The sequence below is a fragment of the Magallana gigas genome, chromosome 4, assembly GCF_963853765.1.
Source record: "Magallana gigas chromosome 4, xbMagGiga1.1, whole genome shotgun sequence".
Classification (NCBI taxonomy): domain Eukaryota; kingdom Metazoa; phylum Mollusca; class Bivalvia; order Ostreida; family Ostreidae; genus Magallana; species Magallana gigas.
In genome coordinates this window covers 18,079,437-18,101,329 of record NC_088856.1, presented here as the reverse complement: position 1 = coordinate 18,101,329, position 21,893 = coordinate 18,079,437, and the positions used below count along the sequence as shown (strand labels likewise).

General features: G+C 33.5%; 1 protein-coding gene across 5 annotated transcripts; it reads right to left on the bottom strand.

Moving 5' to 3' along the window:
- Positions 1 to 1,455: 1,455 nt before the first annotated feature.
- On the bottom strand, positions 1,456 to 20,216 carry LOC117681994 (uncharacterized). 5 transcript variants are annotated; one of them, XM_066081513.1, is made up of 13 exons: positions 20,105 to 20,216; positions 10,686 to 10,795; positions 9,782 to 9,832; positions 8,591 to 8,622; positions 8,421 to 8,493; positions 7,833 to 7,886; positions 6,607 to 6,781; positions 6,144 to 6,223; positions 4,748 to 4,949; positions 4,555 to 4,617; positions 4,042 to 4,107; positions 2,963 to 3,025; positions 1,456 to 2,735 (listed from the first exon to the last, which is right to left on the bottom strand). In XM_066081513.1, exons 2-13 carry the CDS (start codon positions 10,716 to 10,718, stop codon positions 2,527 to 2,529), a joined length of 1,101 nt encoding a protein of 366 aa, XP_065937585.1. In that variant the 5' UTR covers positions 10,719 to 10,795; positions 20,105 to 20,216; the 3' UTR covers positions 1,456 to 2,526. The 5 variants fall into 5 exon arrangements, with proteins under 5 accessions (XP_065937585.1, XP_065937583.1, XP_065937586.1 ...); XM_066081511.1 differs by having other exon boundaries at positions 20,057 to 20,210; XM_066081514.1 differs by lacking the exon at positions 20,105 to 20,216 and adding an exon at positions 19,733 to 19,847.
- Positions 20,217 to 21,893: the final 1,677 nt, after the last annotated feature.

The following is a 21,893-nucleotide window of genomic DNA, read 5'->3' as shown; positions in this document are numbered from 1 at the left end:
ACATCCAGAGCCCTCAAGCAGCAGAGGAATGTAAATTATTAACAAAACAAAATATTTCAAACATTACAACAGTGAAGATAGTCATTTCTTACTTCCAAATTTTGGACCCAATGAATTTACTAAGATATATATACAATTGTACTAAGGACAAAAATTAACGTAGAAATTTCAGTCAGAGGACATCCAGTTGAAATGATAATTATAAGCAATAACATGAAAAGCTTAATTAAGTCAAATAAAGTAAGAGAGAAGGTGAGGGGGGAGTCATGATTCAAAGAAATGAAACAAGAAGCCCATGGGCCACATCGCTCACCTGAGGAACAATAGGTATGGTAAAATCAGCTAAATGGAGTCAAAATACAAACTATCTGGACAATGTACAATAATACATGTAGATCCTGTATAAATAAAATCCATTTTCCCCCTGGATATTCTTATGTTTATAATCATTAGTCCCTTTTCTAGCAGACTGATTTTATAGTCATATCACATTATGACTATTGCAGTTCCAAAAAGATCCTTAATAATTGTTTATATATGGGATATAAAGCTACATCAAACTCTGAACCTTCTTGTGAGGCCGAAGAATTGTCCTGGAGCCAAAGTCTTAACAATTATAAAGAATCATCTGGCTGATTAGTTTCTGAGAAGATTTTAAAAAATTTACTCTATATATTCCTATGTAAAACTTTAACACCCCCCCCCCATGTGGCACCACCCTACCCCCAGGGATCATGATTTTCACAACTTTGAATCTACACTACCTGAAGATACTTCTACACAATTTTCAGCTTTCCTGGCTGATTAGTTTCTGAGAAGAAGATTTTTAAATATTTACTCTATATACTCCTATGTAAAACTTCGACCCTCTTATGTGGCCCCACTCTACCCCCAGTTTCTGAGAAGAAGATTTTTAAAGATTTACTCTATATGTTCCTATGTAAAACTTCGACCCCCCATTGTTGCCCACCCTACCCCCTGGGATCATGATTTTCACAACTTGGAATCTACACTTCCTGAAGATGCTTCCACACAAGTTTCAGCTTTCCTGGCTGATTAATTTCTGAGAAGAAGATTTTTAAAGATTTACTCTATATACTCCTATGTAAAATTTTGACCACCATTGTGGCCCTACCCTACCCCCGGGGGTCATGATTTTCACAACCTGGAATCTACACTACCTGAGGATGCTTCCACACAAGTTTCAGCTTTCCTGGCTGATTAGTTTCTGAGAAAAAGATTTTAAAAGATTTACTATATATATTCCTATGTAAAACTTCGACCCCCCCCATTGTGGCCCCACCCACCCCCAGGGATCATGATTTTCACAACTTGGAATCTACACTACCTGAGGATACTTCCACACAAGTTTAAGCTTTCCTGGGTGATTAGTTTCTGAGAAGAAGATTTTTAAAGATTTACTCTATATATTCCTATGTAAAACTTCAACCCCCCCCCCCCGTTGTGGCCCCACCCTACCCAGGGGTCATGATTTTCACAACTTGGAATCTACACTACCTGAGGATGCTTCCACAAAAGTTTCAGCTTACCTGGCTGATTAGTTTCTGAGAAGAAGATTTTAAAAGATTTACTATATATCTTCCTATGTTATTTCGACCCCCATTGTGGCCCCACCCTACCCCCGGGGGTCATGAATTTAACACCTTTGAATCCCCTTTGCTTAAGGATGACTTGTGCCAAGTTTGGTTGAAATTGGCCCAGTAGTTCTTGAGAAGATGTTGAAAATGTGAAAAGTTTACTGACAGACGGACGACAGACAAAATGTGATCAGATTAGCTCACTTGAGCTTTCAGCTCAGGTGAGCTAAAATGATACAGTAGAACATGGTTATAGCAAAAACGCTTTTAATGAATTAACGCTTAATTACAGCGGAGTGATTTTCATTTCCCATATGACTGTTAAAAATGTTGTAAACTTGACGGATAAAACCAATTTCATTTATAAAGAAGTACAATGTAAAATCACCTGTCCCTGGCATTTCGTTATAAGTGTGTTTTACTATACATATACAGTGTCAGTTTAATTAGGATACATTAACAACTTCTCTCAACTGATCAAGAGCAATTACATAAATTTAGTTTGAAAATTTTTCCATAACATTATACATTTACTACTCATAAGCCATTATAAACACATGCCTAATGTAGACAAGCAAAACAAGTTTAATTAGACTTTGTGAAGGCAGTGTACATCATATTGCATCATCACATATATACAGTTCAAAATTAGAAATTTTATGTAATTATTAATTATACTGTTTGAATGTGAATTAATTACATGTAACTTACATTTTCAACATAAGAGTTTTTTTTAAAGTAAATGTATTAATCTCTTTCCTCTTTTAAACTTAAAAGAAATGACTTTCCTGAATCACACTTATCGATTCAGACAATATCATAGTGACATGATAGTGTACCTATATACAAATTCAATATATAAACTTTTTGAATTATACATGCTGCTTCAAGTTCATGGATTCCAAATCTACATGTAGTTATTAGAAATTTAGGCATCTCCTAACTTTCGGCAATTCCCGTTCATTTCATACATCTGGTTCCTGTTGTCAATTTCATTTGGAATTTGTCTCACTCCTGATGATATCCACTGAATATATGTTAACCAAAAAATTACGAAGGCAAGGCACACAAATGCTATGAACCAACAGCAGAGCAGAAAAGTAAGAACTTCGGTCCAGTTGATCCCATTAAGTGTTTCTGCAATACCAAATTAGTCTGCATAAATTTTACAATTTTCTTTTAGCATGTGCAGCGGGATGGGAGAAATACTGACAGACCAGACCGGGATTTGAACCCAGGCCTCCTGAAACTCTAGTCAGGTGCTTTACCATGGCATGGCACCTGTATTCAAACCGGTCTGACTGTCACATATGTACACATACAATACAACATAAAACTTCCTATGTTCTCATGTGTATACTTACCAGCACTTTTGTTGGATGAATTGTGTAGAGGCTCATTTGTGGCATTTGAAGTCAAAGGATTTTCTACAATGAAAAAAAAATTATGGATTACATGCAGTTTTGTAAACCAGTAACTTCATGTTAGCAAAATAGAAACAATCGAGTCTGTTAGAAATATTTTATGGGGTTATATGGACCATGGATATCATTCAAGGTAGCTCAGTGGTAGGGCTCCTGACTAGAGTACATTGCAGGTATCCAGGGTTTGACTCCCGGTCCATCCATCTACTCGATTTTTTAAATTGTTTTTACATGCATGCTCCTTTCCTACTACAGATATGGTGTTGTCGCCTTCCTTGACAATGTAAACTAGCCAACATTGAGATAATGACCATCTCAAAGGGCCCTGCTTAAATAATGGACAATAGGATGAATAGAATTTCAGAGAATTTTGCTTCGACCTTGACTCATAACTTTTCCAGCTGGCATAGAACCTAGAATTTAATTTTATTACCCGTTACATAAAGGCATTTTTGCTCAGTCTGAGCAAGATTGATTAAGCAATTGGAAAAAAATCTACAGTCTAAAACCTAATAAAAAAAATTTGCTGTGACCTTTACATTGACCTGGTTCATGGTCACAGCACGCCATTCACCAAAAAACCCCTGTTTAAGTAAAGTATTGGCCAAATAGGGCAAACTGGTGAGTACTAAGTATATCATTTAAAAAAAAGAATTTTTGTCTGATCCGATATGACCTAGACACTTGACCAACAAACATCAACTAGTGTAGGGTTGCTGAGGTCCAGGGTTCAATTCCCGGTCCAGCCATATATTTTCATCGTTACAGTATTAATATGCACATTCTTCTTTTCCTACGACACAATGTAGAAAATACTATAGAAGCAAATACAATTTCGTTGAGGTATATGTATCGCATATCAACTCTGTATTTATAAATATTTGGGGTAAAAATTCGTCATGGATTTAATTTCTCTGATTATAAGGTCAACGAAAATAATGAAATTAAAGAATTCTCAATGAATATTTCTGCTTCTACAGTAATTATGAAGAAAAATCAGCGCATCATCTCATACTCACTTGTACTTTTCAATTTTAAGTTTGTAGGGACACTGGTAGCAGCAGGAGGCAAACAGTAATCTTTTCCTTTGAGAAAGAAAACAATTAATAAATCTATCGGACAGGCGTTTTAGACATTACAAACAGTTATCAATTAAATAGTATTATTATGTAGGTACAGTAGTCATTACTTTAAATTCCTAATTAAATGCGAAGAATTTATATCCGCGTAAAATCGCGAGAAGCATGCATGCCTCGCAGATTTTAAAACCTCACTATTATTTTCTGAGATCTGGGAACTATAAGAAATATTGATAAATGGTCTGCGTTTGCGATTTTACATTCTCGCAATTTGATACAAAATAACGGGATCGCGGAAATAGGTACTCGCATAATATAAGGAATTTACAGTAATAAATTTTCAAGACATGCTTTTTTAATTTTGCATAGGGCATAAAATTAAAGAATCTCTAACCCCCAACAACTTGTTGCATGAATATATACTTATATGAGTATACTTCAAGCATTCCTTACCATAACACTGAACCACTTTTTTGTTGGATTCTCCAATCTGTGTTACCAAGATGCACTCGTCATCTATATTGAATAAAAAAAAATTATAAAATTAAACCTTTTTAAGTATATGTGTGGGTTTTTTGTTTTGAATACTTTATTAAAATATATTCAACTATAGGGCATTAAATATATATATATTATAGGTACATACCTTTCAGAGTATAACCTTTTGGATCTTTGATGCAAGCAGCGTACATAGAACCTCCAAAAATAAAAGGCACACAGCGTCTTATATCCCCTGTCTGACAGTGAATCTTTTCGAGCTCCCAGCTACACATACTGTGATTCCAAGGTCCAGAGCTATCAGATAAGTCGGAGGCATAACTCTTACAGAGACTCACTGCTAAAGTGTCCTAAAACAAAAAATACAAACACAAATAGTACAATTAACTTGCAAAAATCTACTTCAATTGTTTTCAGTATCTTTTATTGATAAAAGTCACTATAATAATGAGCATACTTATCAATAACTTCTCTCTCTCTCTCTCTCTCTCTCTCTCTCTCTCTCTCTCCATATATAAAATAATATTTCTTTCTTTACATTAATATGTATGTATGTGTGCATTTACAAATCCAAGCAATGTAAATTATGTCATTAGCATACAACAATTTTGCCGTCATTTTTTGAGCAGAAAGTTAACAAATTTCCACTTTTAAAGTTTGTTTTTAATTTCTGTAAATGCCTTTAATGTAATAAAACCAAAACAAAAACAAAAAACAAAAAAAACAAAACGGTATTCATCCCTCTGAGTTATGGCCAATTTAATTTGACCTTTTTGCACCTAAAATGCAATTTCAGCCTGATTAAGATTTGTTGTCGGCATTTTTGATTAAGCAAATTTATTTCTCCAAATATTGTTTTTTATTATGCACAATGGTCACACTGAGTAGAGGGATTATGGAAAATTTTTGTACGAAACTGCATTAATTTTTGTGTGACCTTTTTGCACTTAAAATGGACAATTAATTTTTATAATAGTTACAATTTGATTTGAAATAAAAAAAATTTTGAATATCTAGAATTTTATAAAGTTAATCCAGTTTGCCAGTTTAACTTAAACACTCAAAGTATCGTACGTAAAGCTGAATATTTACACGTCATATGTAACGACATGTTTTGACCAGTGTCTTAAATTCTATACAAGAGCGCTGTTACAGCATCAGCAGTAAACAACAAGTTTTAAATTATGTAAACTTTGATTGGATGACAAAAGGTCACAACAAAGGTCAATCTCTGACTATGCTTTACTCACATCAGTAGTTAACATCAATATTTTAACTACCAGATTATTCTTTTCTTGTGCAAACACAACCTGATGGGAGAGGTTGGTAAACATCTACATGTATCATGGTTTAAAATGATGATAATTATATCATTTTTTAATTTCAATTAGTTGATTTGAAGAAATTATGCCAGAGTTTCCTTATAATCATAAAAACATTCCAAAGTACAAAACCTGGATGATTGATGCACGCATACAAGTCAACTTTTGTAAGAGAGTTGCAACAAATATATAGAATATGATATGAGTTTGCATGTTTCATACCCCTAAGGAAGCTCCTTGGCCAGTAGGTAAATACATCAGGAGAAGAACACATACAGTGCGAACAGCAAAATACATTGAACCTGAAATTAAACAAAATTTATCAAATGAATTATACACCGATTGCACATAAATGTGTAAATATAAATACAATACCTCTTGCACCCCCCCCCCCCCCAAAAAAAAATATTAACTTATCAAAGAAAAAATTTCAAGTCCATTAATATGCCTTCACTTCGACCAATAGTATTTCAATTCAATCAAAAAAAAAATTTATGAAAAAAAAGGAACTTTTAATTTGAACAATACTCTGCCAGTTTAAATCAGCACATTAATTGAGTACAAATGTACTGTAAAAATGTTAATAAAGTTAATGTTGAATATTTGAGAAGGTTGTAGTGTAAAATATTATAAGACTGTCAGATCATTTATGCAAGATGTATTATAAGTGTATATATGGATAGACCTATTTTCCTCTGTTTGGATTCAGGATCAGCTAGACTGGAAAACTTGTGGTTCTTTCCAACACCGTTACTCATTTCTTCCATGCCCGCACAATGACTTTTCTCTTGAACCACCCCATGTGAGTTATCATTCCTCTCTTTGCCTTGAATCTTTGGTTCAGCAATATAGCAGTTAGTCTGAAATTAATTATCCGTAACTCATATGGGGTGCATATAATACACTTATCAGATTAGCTACAGGTTTATTATGGTCATCTTAGTCACTCAGAAGACCCACATAAATTGGTTTTTGACCGTGCACCCTTTATCATGCGGGATCGCCATTAGCAATTTTATGTTAAAAACGTAAATTTGTTACCTTTTTTTAGTTTGAAGCAATTTTCTCGGATAAGAGGAATATGAATTGTGATATTAACGACCATTCCCAAAGCCTCATTAGAGGGGTCAAAAAAGCAAAATCGTGTCAAAATTTAAAAAAAAAATCTTCTCTACTTTTACCAATATATTTAAAAAAATAAATAAATGCATGGTTATAATGACCATGAGGGCCTCTACAGAAATTGTTATATTTAATAGATGGTCCCTGGGTCAGGGGTGTGGGCCCCTGGGTGGAATTGACAAATATGGCCATATAGTGAAAATGTGTTGAATCTTCCCACAATTCACAGCAGGGAAGTAAACAGAATTCATGTAAACCTTATTCCATAATTGTGAAAATCATGGCCCTTGGTTCAGGACTTCGGGCCCTTTGTCAGGACCAATTTGGTCACAAAGTGAAAATATATAATTAAGATTTTACGTTGTGAAAATGTATAAGAATTTAATTTACATATTACTACTGTGCTGTGTTGGAGTCATAAACTAAATGCATTGTTATTATGTTTATAGTTCCCCTTTATAGTACACATGACCCAATATAATAGTCCCTCTAGCTACTTTCAGTAAAAGCGGGAGACAAAAATTGGTTCTGACATTAGTTACAAATATTACTTCATCACAATGAAAATCTGAGTTACCTCTCTGTAGCTGCAAACCATACCTAACTTAAACTACAAAATCTATGTTGATATACATATAACCCATTTCTTGTTTTACATACATTTTCTGTCTGTATAATATGCAAAACTGATTAGTCCTTTCAATAATAGTCGATGAAGGGAGGTTTATTAAATTGAGTTTCATTCAATCCAAACCAAACACAAATTCACAATATTGATATATTTATTACCTTACTGACTCCACGGCTAAGCTTGGGTATAAATGTTGTATAGTTCCAAACTTTCTGAAAAAAGTTATTAAAATGAAAATCATTTAAAATGAAAATCAAGTTATATATATCTTCACAGTTATAAAAGTCAAAATACTGATACTAAAAGCTATGGTGCTTTAATTAATTTAACTTAAAATGACCTAGCTACAGTATTTAGTTTATATAGTACAGCAACTATACATGTTAAGTATATGAGATATCTTAAATAGTGAACGGTCCCACAGAGGTACATACCCGATATAATATTCCCTCTAGCTACTTTCAGTAAAAGCGGGAGACAAAAATTGGTTCTGACGTTAGTCATAAATATTACTTCATCACAATGAAAATCTGAGTTACCTCCCTGTAGCTGCAAACCATACCTTAACTTAAACTACAAAATCTATGTTGAGCAGTATTACTTAACAGACTTCTATCATAATATAGCATATAACCTAAATTAATGTGCTACTTAAATTGTAACTGCAACTTTACCACTAAATTAAATTCATGTGTATTTCAAGCTTATATGCCTTAAAATAATCATGTAATTTTACTGGATATCACCTTTACCTGTCGGCAAGTGCCATCTGTCTCCTGTTCATTTGAACTGGATTCAGACTGGGCAAATTTCAGAAATCTACAATGTACATGTATACATGCATTTACAATCTAATTTTTGATATAAACAAAATTCGGAAATTATAAAGGTTATTTGAATTCTGATGTAAACTAACTTGTACGTCTGATCTTCTTCTGGACTCAGCAACTGCAATCAAATAAAAAAAAATTACATATTAATGACTATCAATTTTAATGTTACTCTGTTGTGATTTCACGGCTTAATATATCCCAGATTAGTTATGGTACAATATGATAATGAAGTCCATGGGCTATATTGCTCACCTGAGCAATCTATCCTAATATGTATTAAAAACTAGACCTAAAATCTTCAAAAAGTGATCCTGCTCTCTGATCCCTGGGTTTAGGACTTTTAGGCTACTTTTGAAAATAATGTGTATTTTAACTAAGTTACCTTATCAAATAATATTTTAAGGTTTATGCAAATAGTACTCCATTTCCACCAGAACAATTATACATCCCTCTCCACTCCCTAACAGGGTGTGTGAATATAAATGTAACATTCTTATCTTAATTGTCTTTTTAAATTTTTTTTTTTTTTGGGGGGGGGGCTACATTTTTCATTTATAAAAAAGCATATGATTGCATACTACACATATAGCTTGTTTCAACATTAATTTTCACATTGCTTTTATAAATTATACCATAGATTATTCACATTTTCTTGACTTAAATCTTTCACCCCTTCAAAGCCCAACCTTTGGCCTCTATTGGACCTAATACGCTGGTGACTGACAAACCTATGCTCAGGTTAAAGCTGAGCATGGGTCATAGATAGGTACCAGGTATGTAAACCCTTTGATCTTTTTACACTTGATTATAGTCACCTTAAATCATGGCCGCTGTGTAGCATTCGATCCTTAAGTACATTTTCTGTAACTTTGTATAATATGCAAAGCTAATTATTCCTTTAAATAGATGGAGAGAGGTTTAAACTGAGTTTCATTCAACCCAAACCAAACACAAATTCACAATATTCATACATATTAACATTTTCCAGTGTCCTTGCCTATGATAACACTGCGTATCGATTTTGTACTATATAATCCATAAATTCAAATGACGCCAAATTGAGGCGCCAGCCGGTTTGCTTATTCATATTTAAATATTCAATTGCACGATGGCTTAAAATTATATAATTAATAAATATAAGTAATAAGGAATCATTATTTGAATATTATGAGGTGATATAAAGCCCTTTGGGCTTTCTTGGATTTGATCACGCCCCGACCGAAATTATCACCTTATAATACTCAAAGATTGATTCCTTATTCCTTATATATTACCTTATTGACTCCACGGCTAAGCTTGGGTAATGTTGTATAGTTCCAAACTTTCTGAAAAAAATATTAAAGTATGAAACTTATTTAAAATGAAAATCAAGTTATATAACTTCACATCTATAAAAGTCATAATACTTTTAACTTAAAATGACTTAGCTACAGTATTTAGTTTATGTAGTACTGAAACAATACATGTTAAGAAAATGAGAAACAAGAGGCCCACGGGCCTTGACCTGGATACAATAGCCCTAAATAGAAGGACTTGTCCGGGAGTCCCATGTTTGTATTTTATGCTTCATTTTGTTGTTTAAACCCTACATATATAAATACATTTGTATAATCAAAGACTCTTTTGACTGTTACCTCACATTTATTATTTGATGTTGGCCAACATTGATTCATTTAAAATAGGGTTAGTACGAGCAAGAGTTGTAGGAGTCTTAAATTATATATCCAGGGACTATGAATTTTACAATATTGATAGAGGGCTTTTTGAACATCATAACTATATATTTTTTTTCCCAAAAGTGAAAGTAGAGAAAAGGATTTTTAAAATTTAGCCTATGTTTGCATATATTTTGCTCTGCACATGATGCCTGGAGTTTTAAGATCATAATTTGTACAATTTCGTCTCATTTTATCCTCATAATACTTAAAACTAAAAATGGAAAGAATTGGCCACATAGTTTTCAAGAAGTTAAAAATGTAAAATTGTTAGTGGACGATGCACAACAACAAAGACCAATTCCAAAAGGTCACCTTATTGAAATGAACAACTGAGTGCCTTTAACCATGTGCTTCTTACAAATTTAATGTCATCAAATGCAATGCAATTTACAGTCAAGTTTTTCCCCCCAAAAATTATTAATATAATGAATAAATAAATTGATATTTTAAAAAAACTTACCGTAAAAAATCTTGACATGTCTTTGAACTCCATTGTCAGATCTATCCAATTCAGTTCAATCAAACAGTCAGATCAATAAACACTTTATCGTATTCCTGCTGATGAAAACCCTGGAGATGAACAATTAGAAAATTGAAAGCATATTACATAAAGTTGTTGTTGAATATACATGTACAAATTTCAAACATTGACTTCATTTGTTATATTTATAAGGATGGTCATTTAGTCATTCAGTCCCCTCTCTGAATTTTAGCAGGGCTCTGCTGAAAGCAAAGTCCTGAGACTTGTTCAACAAGCGGGCACTCGCCAAAATTTGCTATACCCGCAACGCAAATTTTGGTGAATGCTCGCAAGCACTCTCTTTCCTGATCTTTTTTCTTCATTTATTATTATGTGTTTTTTTTTTGTTTTTTTTTTAAACTATTTTGGAAACATACAATGCACTGTCGATTTTTTCTTATGGACATACATATTTTTGATAATAGCTGCCTACCAATTTTGTCGCTCTCTGATGAGAGAGAGAGAGAGAGAGAGAGAGAGAGAGACAGACAGAGACAGAGAATTGCCAAAATGCATAATGACACATATAAAGAGCCCTGCTTTCAGCACTTTTAATTTGTTAAGGTGTGGTCCTCCTGTGTATATAAATATTATATGGTGGAAATTTTTATTTGAGGGGGTCAATGTTCGCAAGTGGCCAAAATACCCCAAGTTATATTGTTGTTACGACACATGTAGCAAGTTCATGATATTTAAATAAATATAAATAAACAATCAAAGTTACATTCGTAGGGGAGTAAATTCATGAGAATTTAGGGTTACCCACAAAAGCCACAAACCCCCATGAACAACGATGATTTCACAGTATATAAGAGTTAATTAATAGCTTAGATCATTTTCCATATGGTAATGATTGAAAAATTGTCCACCATTTTGTACCTATATAAGGACTGAAACCATGATCAAAAACCAAGAAAAGTATTTTACAATTTTACGTCTACAATCATCTACGCTAAGTATATAAACTGTAAATAACTACATTTGCCAATCATATATTATAAGATCCAAAACTTAATTTGAACACAGCTATATGTATAGGGGCCACTATTTTCATAGCATAGGAGGCTCCATGCAAATGACATAATAAATTTACATGTAACATGTTTAAACATTTACTTTAATATCTTACATACGTGGGGTAGAAAATTTTGTTAGAATTCAAATTAAGATTTATAATTTATACTTGCATGGTCAGCTCTGATCCTCAAAAACCAAAACCCCTCAGTTTAGGGGCCATGAATTTTGACAATTAATTTTGAAGTAGGTCAAGCTTTTATTTTATGGATACTTGGATTATAATTGATGGAGGTTTTAGCTCACACTTGGTAAATCAACAACAGACTTAATGCATTTTCACAGACATGATTACCAGTATAATTATTTGTCTCATCCTTACCATTTAGACAGCAACCCTGAAGAACATCATGCATTTGATTTTTCTCCAATATATGTTTGTTTAAACGTCACAGATACAAAATGAGCTTTAAATTGTCTTAAGTCAAAAGCCCACTGACACATTAACCGCGTACAGCAATACTGGGCACTTATCATTTTTATTGCATTGTAAATCATGGCACTTTATAAAATCATACAGATACTAGTTGAGATTGTTGATCTTTTTAACTCCTGGTAAGTGTAAACATTGATACATTAAAAGTTTAAAGCACTTACAACTCTACAATAGTCATGGTTACTGCGTATTGTGTATTCAGACAAGAAGCCATGCGCATGTAATGGGTATTTAAAGTTATCTAGTTAATTGACTCAGCTTGTTTACATCTGGGTTGGTAATTTAAGCTATTGTTGAGAATAGAATTGAAATCAACTTCCCCAAAATTATTTTGATACTTATTGATCACCCTGTACAGATATACATTTTTTCACCACACTTTAAGTGATCATAAGACATTGTTGCACTTAATTAATAGATTTCAACTTCAATGCCAATAAAACAATTTAAAACCTGAAATAACTCACCAGAACGTACCGACTAAAATGTCTCGGCTTCAGTAACCTTCAACAATCACAGATAATACTCCACTTTTCAATAACACTAACTAGCTCCTTCACCTATTTATGATCTCTGACTATACACATGTTCAAGCACTCTTATATATACTCCTGCCAATTTAATCACATGACACAAACACTTGCATGTGGCAACTCCTGGATTTAACAATCAATTCTTCATTTTAGATAATTTTTAATCATAAAGACATCCTTCATACTTATATATATGCTGGCTTTTTCGCCCACTTCAATTTCAAGAGTGATTTCAACATGGTGCACTTGATTAGAGTGGGGTGTTCACAAGCTTTAAATACAATTTCAATTGTTTGCCAAATCTATCTTGGGTTGGGGTGGGGCCCCTGGCTGGGGTCTTGTTTTCTGGGTTTTTTTCTTCTAAAACTTAAAACAATAATTATATATCTGATCAGTTTAAGAAGTTTTATATAAATAGCTTATTTCTTTTTTTTTAAATTCACAGCATAAATCAACGCTATCCATTCCCCAGCCGGCCGGCCCCTTCCTCCTTTTTTCTTATTTTATCAGCCTTTAAACTCCCCCTTTCACCTAGAAGTTACATGTACGTGCATCGTAAAGTGTATCTATCTTTTATGGAACATCAGATAATTTGTTTATCAACTGAAATATGCATGCATCGACATGATATTTCTAATTAAAGTAGACTTGTTTCTCATATACTTTATGAATATGTAGTCTAGCTACTTCTTTGAGAATGTTAGCCCCCCCCCCCCCACCCCGGTTAAAGTTTGTTAGCTAAGTGAGAAGCAACCCTGAAGAACATCATGCATTTGATTTTTCTCCAATATATGTTTGTTTAAACGTCACAGATACAAAATGAGCTTTGAATTGTCTTAAGTCAAAAGCCCACTGACACATTAACCGCGTACAGCAATACTGGGCACTTATCATTTTTATTGCATTGTAAATCATGGCACTTTATAAAATCATACAGATACTAGTTGAGATTGTTGATCTTTTTAACTCCTGGTAAGTGTAAACATTGATACATTAAAAGTTTAAAGCACTTACAACTCTACAATAGTCATGGTTACTGCGTATTGTGTATTCAGACAAGAAGCCATGCGCATGTAATGGATATTTAAAGTTATCTAGTTGATTGACTCAGCTTGTTTACATCTGGGTTGGTAATTTAAGCTATTGTTGAGAATAGAATTGAAATCAACTTCCCCAAAATTATTTTGATACTTATTGATCACCCTGTACAGATATACATTTTTTCACCACACTTTAAGTGATCATAAGACATTGTTGCACTTAATTAATAGATTTCAACTTCAATGCCAATAAAACAATTTAAAACCTGAAATAACTCACCAGAACGTACCGACTAAAATGTCTCGGCTTCAGTAACCTTCAACAATCACAGATAATACTCCACTTTTCAATAACACTAACTAGCTCCTTCACCTATTTATGATCTCTGACTATACACATGTTCAAGCACTCTTATATATACTCCTGCCAATTTAATCACATGACACAAACACTTGCATGTGGCAACTCCTGGATTTAACAATCAATTCTTCATTTAAGATAATTTTTAATCATAAAGACATCCTTCATACTTATATATATGCTGGCTTTTTCGCCCACTTCAATTTCAAGAGTGATTTCAACATGGTGCACTTGATTAGAGTGGGGGTGTTCATAAGCTTTAAATACAATTTCAATTGTTTGCCAAATCTATCTTGGGTTGGGGTGGGGCCCCTGGCTGGGGTCTTGTTTTCTGGGTTTTTTTCTTCTAAAACTTAAAACAATAATTATATATCTGATCAGTTTAAGAAGTTTTATATAAATAGCTTATTTCTTTTTTTTTAATTTCACAGCATAAATCAACGCTATCCATTCCCCAGCCGGCCGGCCCCTTCCTCCTTTTTTCTTATTTTATCAGCCTTTAAACTCCCCCTTTCACCTAGAAGTTACATGTACGTGCATCGTAAAGTGTATTTATCTTTTATGGAACATCAGATAATTTGTTTATCAACTGAAATATGCATGCATCGACATGATATTTCTAATTAAAGTAGACTTGTTTCTCATATACTTTATGAATATGTAGTCTAGCTACTTCTTTGAGAAAGTTAGCCCCCCCCCCCCCACCCCGGTTAAAGTTTGTTAGCTAAGTGAGAAGCAACCCTGAAGAACATCATGCATTTGATTTTTCTCCAATATATGTTTGTTTAAACGTCACAGATACAAAATGAGCTTTGAATTGTCTTAAGTCAAAAGCCCACTGACACATTAACCGCGTACAGCAATACTGGGCACTTATCATTTTTATTGCATTGTAAATCATGGCACTTTATAAAATCATACAGATACTAGTTGAGATTGTTGATCTTTTTAACTCCTGGTAAGTGTAAACATTGATACATTAAAAGTTTAAAGCACTTACAACTCTACAATAGTCATGGTTACTGCGTATTGTGTATTCAGACAAGAAGCCATGCGCATGTAATGGATATTTAAAGTTATCTAGTTGATTGACTCAGCTTGTTTACATCTGGGTTGGTAATTTAAGCTATTGTTGAGAATAGAATTGAAATCAACTTCCCCAAAATTATTTTGATACTTATTGATCACCCTGTACAGATATACATTTTTTCACCACACTTTAAGTGATCATAAGACATTGTTGCACTTAATTAATAGATTTCAACTTCAATGCCAATAAAACAATTTAAAACCTGAAATAACTCACCAGAACGTACCGACTAAAATGTCTCGGCTTCAGTAACCTTCAACAATCACAGATAATACTCCACTTTTCAATAACACTAACTAGCTCCTTCACCTATTTATGATCTCTGACTATACACATGTTCAAGCACTCTTATATATACTCCTGCCAATTTAATCACATGACACAAACACTTGCATGTGGCAACTCCTGGATTTAACAATCAATTCTTCATTTAAGATAATTTTTAATCATAAAGACATCCTTCATACTTATATATATGCTGGCTTTTTCGCCCACTTCAATTTCAAGAGTGATTTCAACATGGTGCACTTGATTAGAGTGGGGGTGTTCATAAGCTTTAAATACAATTTCAATTGTTTGCCAAATCTATCTTGGGTTGGGGTGGGGCCCCTGGCTGGGGTCTTGTTTTCTGGGTTTTTTTCTTCTAAAACTTAAAACAATAATTATATATCTGATCAGTTTAAGAAGTTTTATATAAATAGCTTATTTCTTTTTTTTTAATTTCACAGCATAAATCAACGCTATCCATTCCCCAGCCGGCCGGCCCCTTCCTCCTTTTTTCTTATTTTATCAGCCTTTAAACTCCCCCTTTCACCTAGAAGTTACATGTACGTGCATCGTAAAGTGTATTTATCTTTTATGGAACATCAGATAATTTGTTTATCAACTGAAATATGCATGCATCGACATGATATTTCTAATTAAAGTAGACTTGTTTCTCATATACTTTATGAATATGTAGTCTAGCTACTTCTTTGAGAAAGTTAGCCCCCCCCCCACCCCGGTTAAAGTTTGTTAGCTAAGTGAGAAGCAACCCTGAAGAACATCATGCATTTGATTTTTCTCCAATATATGTTTGTTTAAACGTCACAGATACAAAATGAGCTTTGAATTGTCTTAAGTCAAAAGCCCACTGACACATTAACCGCGTACAGCAATACTGGGCACTTATCATTTTTATTGCATTGTAAATCATGGCACTTTATAAAATCATACAGATACTAGTTGAGATTGTTGATCTTTTTAACTCCTGGTAAGTGTAAACATTGATACATTAAAAGTTTAAAGCACTTACAACTCTACAATAGTCATGGTTACTGCGTATTGTGTATTCAGACAAGAAGCCATGCGCATGTAATGGATATTTAAAGTTATCTAGTTGATTGACTCAGCTTGTTTACATCTGGGTTGGTAATTTAAGCTATTGTTGAGGATAGAATTGAAATCAACTTCCCGAAATTATTTTATTACTTATTAATCACCCTGTACAGATATACATTCTTTCACCACACTTTAAGTGATCATAAGACATTGTTGCACTTAATTAATAGATTTTCAACTTCAATGCCAATAAAACAATTTAAAACCTGAAATAACTCACCAGAACGTACCGACTAAAATGTCTCGGCTTCAGTAACCTTCAACAATCACAGATAATACTCCACTTTTCAATAACACTAACTAGCTCCTTTACCTATTTATGATCTCTGACTATACACATGTTCAAGCACTCTTATATATACTCCTGCCAATTTAATCACATGACACAAACACTTGCATGTGGCAACTCCTGGATTTAACAATCAATTCTTCATTTTAGATAATTTTTAATCATAAAGACATCCTTCATACTTATATATATGCTGGCTTTTTCGCCCACTTCAATTTCAAGAGTGATTTCAACATGGTGCACTTGATTAGAGTGGGGGTGTTCATAAGCTTTAAATACAATTTCAATTGTTTGCCAAATCTATCTTGGGTTGGGGTGGGGCCCCTGGCTGGGGTCTTGTTTTCTGGGTTTTTTTCTTCTAAAAAACTTAAAACAATAATTATATATCTGATCAGTTTAAGAAGTTTTATATAAATAGCTTATTTCTTTTTTTTTAATTTCACAGCATAAATCAACGCTATCCATTCCCCAGCCGGCCGGCCCCTTCCTCCTTTTTTCTTATCTTATCAGCCTTTAAACTCCCCCTTTCACCTAGAAGTTACATGTACGTGCATCGTAAAGTGTATTTATCTTTTATGGAACATCAGATAATTTGTTTATCAACTGAAATATGCATGCATCGACATGATATTTCTAATTAAAGTAGACTTGTTTCTCATATACTTTATGAATATGTAGTCTAGCTACTTCTTTGAGAAAGTTAGCCCCCCCCCCCCCCCCACCCCGGTTAAAGTTTGTTAGCTAAGTGAGAAGCAACCCTGAAGAACATCATGCATTTGATTTTTCTCCAATATATGTTTGTTTAAACGTCACAGATACAAAATGAGCTTTGAATTGTCCTTAGTCAAAAGCCCACTGACACATTAACTGCGTACAGCAATACTGGACACTTATCATTTTTATTGCATTGTAAATCATGGCACTTTATAAAATCATACAGATACTAGTTGAGATTGTTGATCTTTTTAACTCCTGGTAAGTGTAAACATTGATACATTAAAAGTTTAAAGCACTTACAACTCTACAATAGTCATGGTTACTGCGTATTGTGTATTCAGACAAGAAGCCATGCGCATGTAATGGATATTTAAAGTTATCTAGTTGATTGACTCAGCTTGTTTACATCTGGGTTGGTAATTTAAGCTATTGTTGAGGATAGAATTGAAATCAACTTCCCCAAAATTATTTTATTACTTATTAATCACCCTGTACAGATATACATTCTTTTACCACACTTTAAGTGATCATAAGACATTGTTGCACTTAATTAATAGATTTTCAACTTCAATGCAAATAAAACAATTTAAAACCTGAAATAACTCACCAGAACGTACCGACTAAAATGTCTCGGCTTCAGTAACCTTCAACAATCACAGATAATACTCCACTTTTCAATAACACTAACTAGCTCCTTCACCTATTTATGATCTCTGACTATACACATGTTCAAGCACTCTTATATATACTCCTGCCAATTTAATCACATGACACAAACACTTGCATGTGGCAACTCCTGGATTTAACAATCAATTCTTCATTTTAGATAATTTTTAATCATAAAGACATCCTTCATACTTATATATATGCTGGCTTTTTCGCCCACTTCAATTTCAAGAGTGATTTCAACATGGTGCACTTGATTAGAGTGGGGGTGTTCATAAGCTTTAAATACAATTTCAATTGTTTGCCAAATCTATCTTGGGTTGGGGTGGGGCCCCTGGCCGGGGTCTTGTTTTCTGGGGTTTTTTCTTCTAAAACTTAAAACAATAATTATATATCTGTTCAGTTTAAGAAGTTTTATATAAATAGCTTATTTCTTTTTTTTAATTTCACAGCATGAATCAACGCTCTTCCATTCCCCAGCCGGCCGGCCCCTTCCTCCTTTTTTCTTATCTTATCAGCCTTTAAACTCCCCCTTTCACCTAGAAGTTACATGTACGTGCATCGTAAAGTGTATATATCTTTTGTGGAACAACAGATAATTTGTTTATCAACTGACATATGCATGCATCGACATGATATTTCTAATTAAAGTAGACTTGTTTCTCATATACTTTATAAATATGTAGTCTAGTTACTTCTTTGAGAAAGGTAGCCCCCCCCCCCCCCAGTTAAAGTTTGTTAGCTAAGTGAGAAGACACTTATTTGGTTAAGGGCTTCCTGCATGATCTTCACAGGCACGTAGCATCGGGGGGGGGGGGGGGGGGCAGGGGGGGGGGGGCTGGCCCCCCCACTTTTTCTCGCAGCAACAAATTTTACAGTTTAAAAAAAAATAGAGCAGTAGTTATTAATAGAAAATGGATGGTTAAATAGATTCATCCAATTTTTTCTATAAACGGAAAAATTCACGCATTATGATTTTTATCTTAGCAGGGGGTATCAATTGTGAGCTTGCTCACAGTACCTCTAGTTTTCTCAGAAACAATGCCTGTGCACCGTGCCTATATATTTATTACACAAAAGTTGATAAATTTCTTTCCGCATTCCGGGTTATACATATGTGTGTAGCACTTATTTATACATATACTATACTGGTACTGTACCAGTTATCGGCTAAAACCAGTTATTGGCTAAACATAGAGTCCGGGTTAATAGCACGCGACTATCTGAAATTTTTTTTTAATTCAGTGGTCTGTTTCGAATTAAGAAAAGTAAGTTTGCTTGAAAACTATCTTGAATATGTTTTAAACATGCGCTTAAACGATCATCGTTTACCGCTAATTTATATCTTTGCACTTTTAGCAGTGTGGGATGTGACGTAATAAGTTAAACATAGAATATTACCTCTTTGTAAAACTTTAGTATATCCCTTCTTTGATTTGCATATATTACCAATATATATAACATGCATAAACAAAGGGAATTCACATTATTCCGAGAGATTCATAGCGCAGTTGAACGCCTGATTGCACAATTATGTATTGAATAGGGCTAACTGTATTCGATGCAAGAGACTACGTACCATTATAATAGCAAATGGAAACCCCTGTGCTATTTTTAGATCTTTATTTAACGTAAACGAAAAACACATGTACATGGTCTTTTTTTCATTAAAAACATAAATATATAGCCTACAACATGTAGTGTATGTAGAATACATCAACTTACTTTTAAATGTCGATTATTCCAATAGTCTGAATAGTTAAAATGACTTACAAATCGAGGATGGGTCACAGGCGTTTGTTTCATTCTCAATTGTGTATGGTTAATAGACCAGCACCAGTGGGATGGGTCCTCTAGATCTGTGGCTAGCTGGTTTGAACTAGAATCTAAAAAGCATGTGCATGTTACCTCTGCAGATGCTTTACCAGATGTTTACTTTTAAGAAAAAACAACATTTAGAAAATTTACCTTTGACAATGAAATTTCAATAAACCGAAGAATTTTGAAATCTGAGAGCACCCAAACACCAAAAAATGCTGGGCGGTGATTAAATCTCCTTTAATTTAAATTGAAATATTATGTCGAATTGTTTTAAGGCACGTAGCATCGTTTTTTGAAAGTGCGGGTGGGGCAGACTCATCCAAAAAATCTTGATGAGCAAAAAAAAAGAAAAAAGGAAAAAGGTTACTTTCCAAAATTCTGAAAATCCTAATCTGTGGGGGTGGGGGGGGGGGGGGGAGAAGTAGTAGTAATATACCTTTAACCTCGATTTCACTGATTATTTCCCTATTTTCAATTCAATTACTTACATGGTCCCATAATAGGGGGTGCAATCCCATGTTAATTCAATTTTTGTATGTAAATTTAAGAAAAATCTTTGGTGCGCAAAAAAGTCCCCCCCCCCCCCCACCCGATGCTACGTGCCTGATTTTGAAGTGGCAAATTTTAGTACTTTTGGTTTAAGAAAGACAACTCCAGTTACTTTATAAATGTCATAGCATACACTACAAACTCCCTTAATAAGAAAGACTTCGTTTTAATTGGAATTTCTGTACGTCTGTCAGTTTGTCCAGGTAAAAAATAAATCATGATAATGCTGACTTATCAGATTTTTTGACTTGTCATAAGAGTCAGATATTTATGTCGAGTTGTCCAAAAAATAGTCGAATAAATAATAGGTTATTTATGTTATGAAGATAGAATGATCCATGCTTGGAATTTTTTGAAAGTTTGTACAATGATTTTTTTTCGCGCACTGCGTTAATTATTACAAATATTTAGGCACGTTGTTGTGTACATCTTGAATGCAGGTTATTCCTATATGGACTTTGTCGATATACGAGATAATCATGTCAACATGCAACATAACATAATCATCCTGCACGTCGACAAACATATGTATTAATTCCCCAATATATCTTACCTTCTTAAATTCAAGTTGTCTAAAAGATTTTCTGTCATAATTTGTGAAGAAAGTTTGAAAAAATGAATTGTAAATTAAGTCATACAAAAATAACATAGACACAGGTGACATAAATATTTCCATATTACTGATGAGTATCTAATTTTTCATATTTTATATTAATTACATATGTCCGTTTGTCTTTGGCACACCAAATTCACAAAAATGAGCTAATCATAGTTTCACAGTCGATAAACTTGGTTTTACGGTTGTAAACTATAGTTTACGGACAGAAAACTATAGTTACATGTAACGACGACAATCTATATTACACATCTTTAAACCATAGTTAACACGATCATCTAGGTTTTAGACGTGTGATATATATATTAAACACTGAAGACAACATTGAAAACAACCATTTGCGATTACAAAACATAATTTATCTGATAAATATAGTTTCACAATCGTGAAACTACGATTAACAACTCTTAACTATAGTTAACGAATGTAAATTATAGTTTACAGATGTGGATCTATATTAATCAGCAAAATCTATAATTTACGTTAATTGTAGACGGATAATCTATGATTATCATTCGTAAACCATAGTTTGCAACCATTAACTATAGTATTACAGATGAAAACTATAGTTAACGA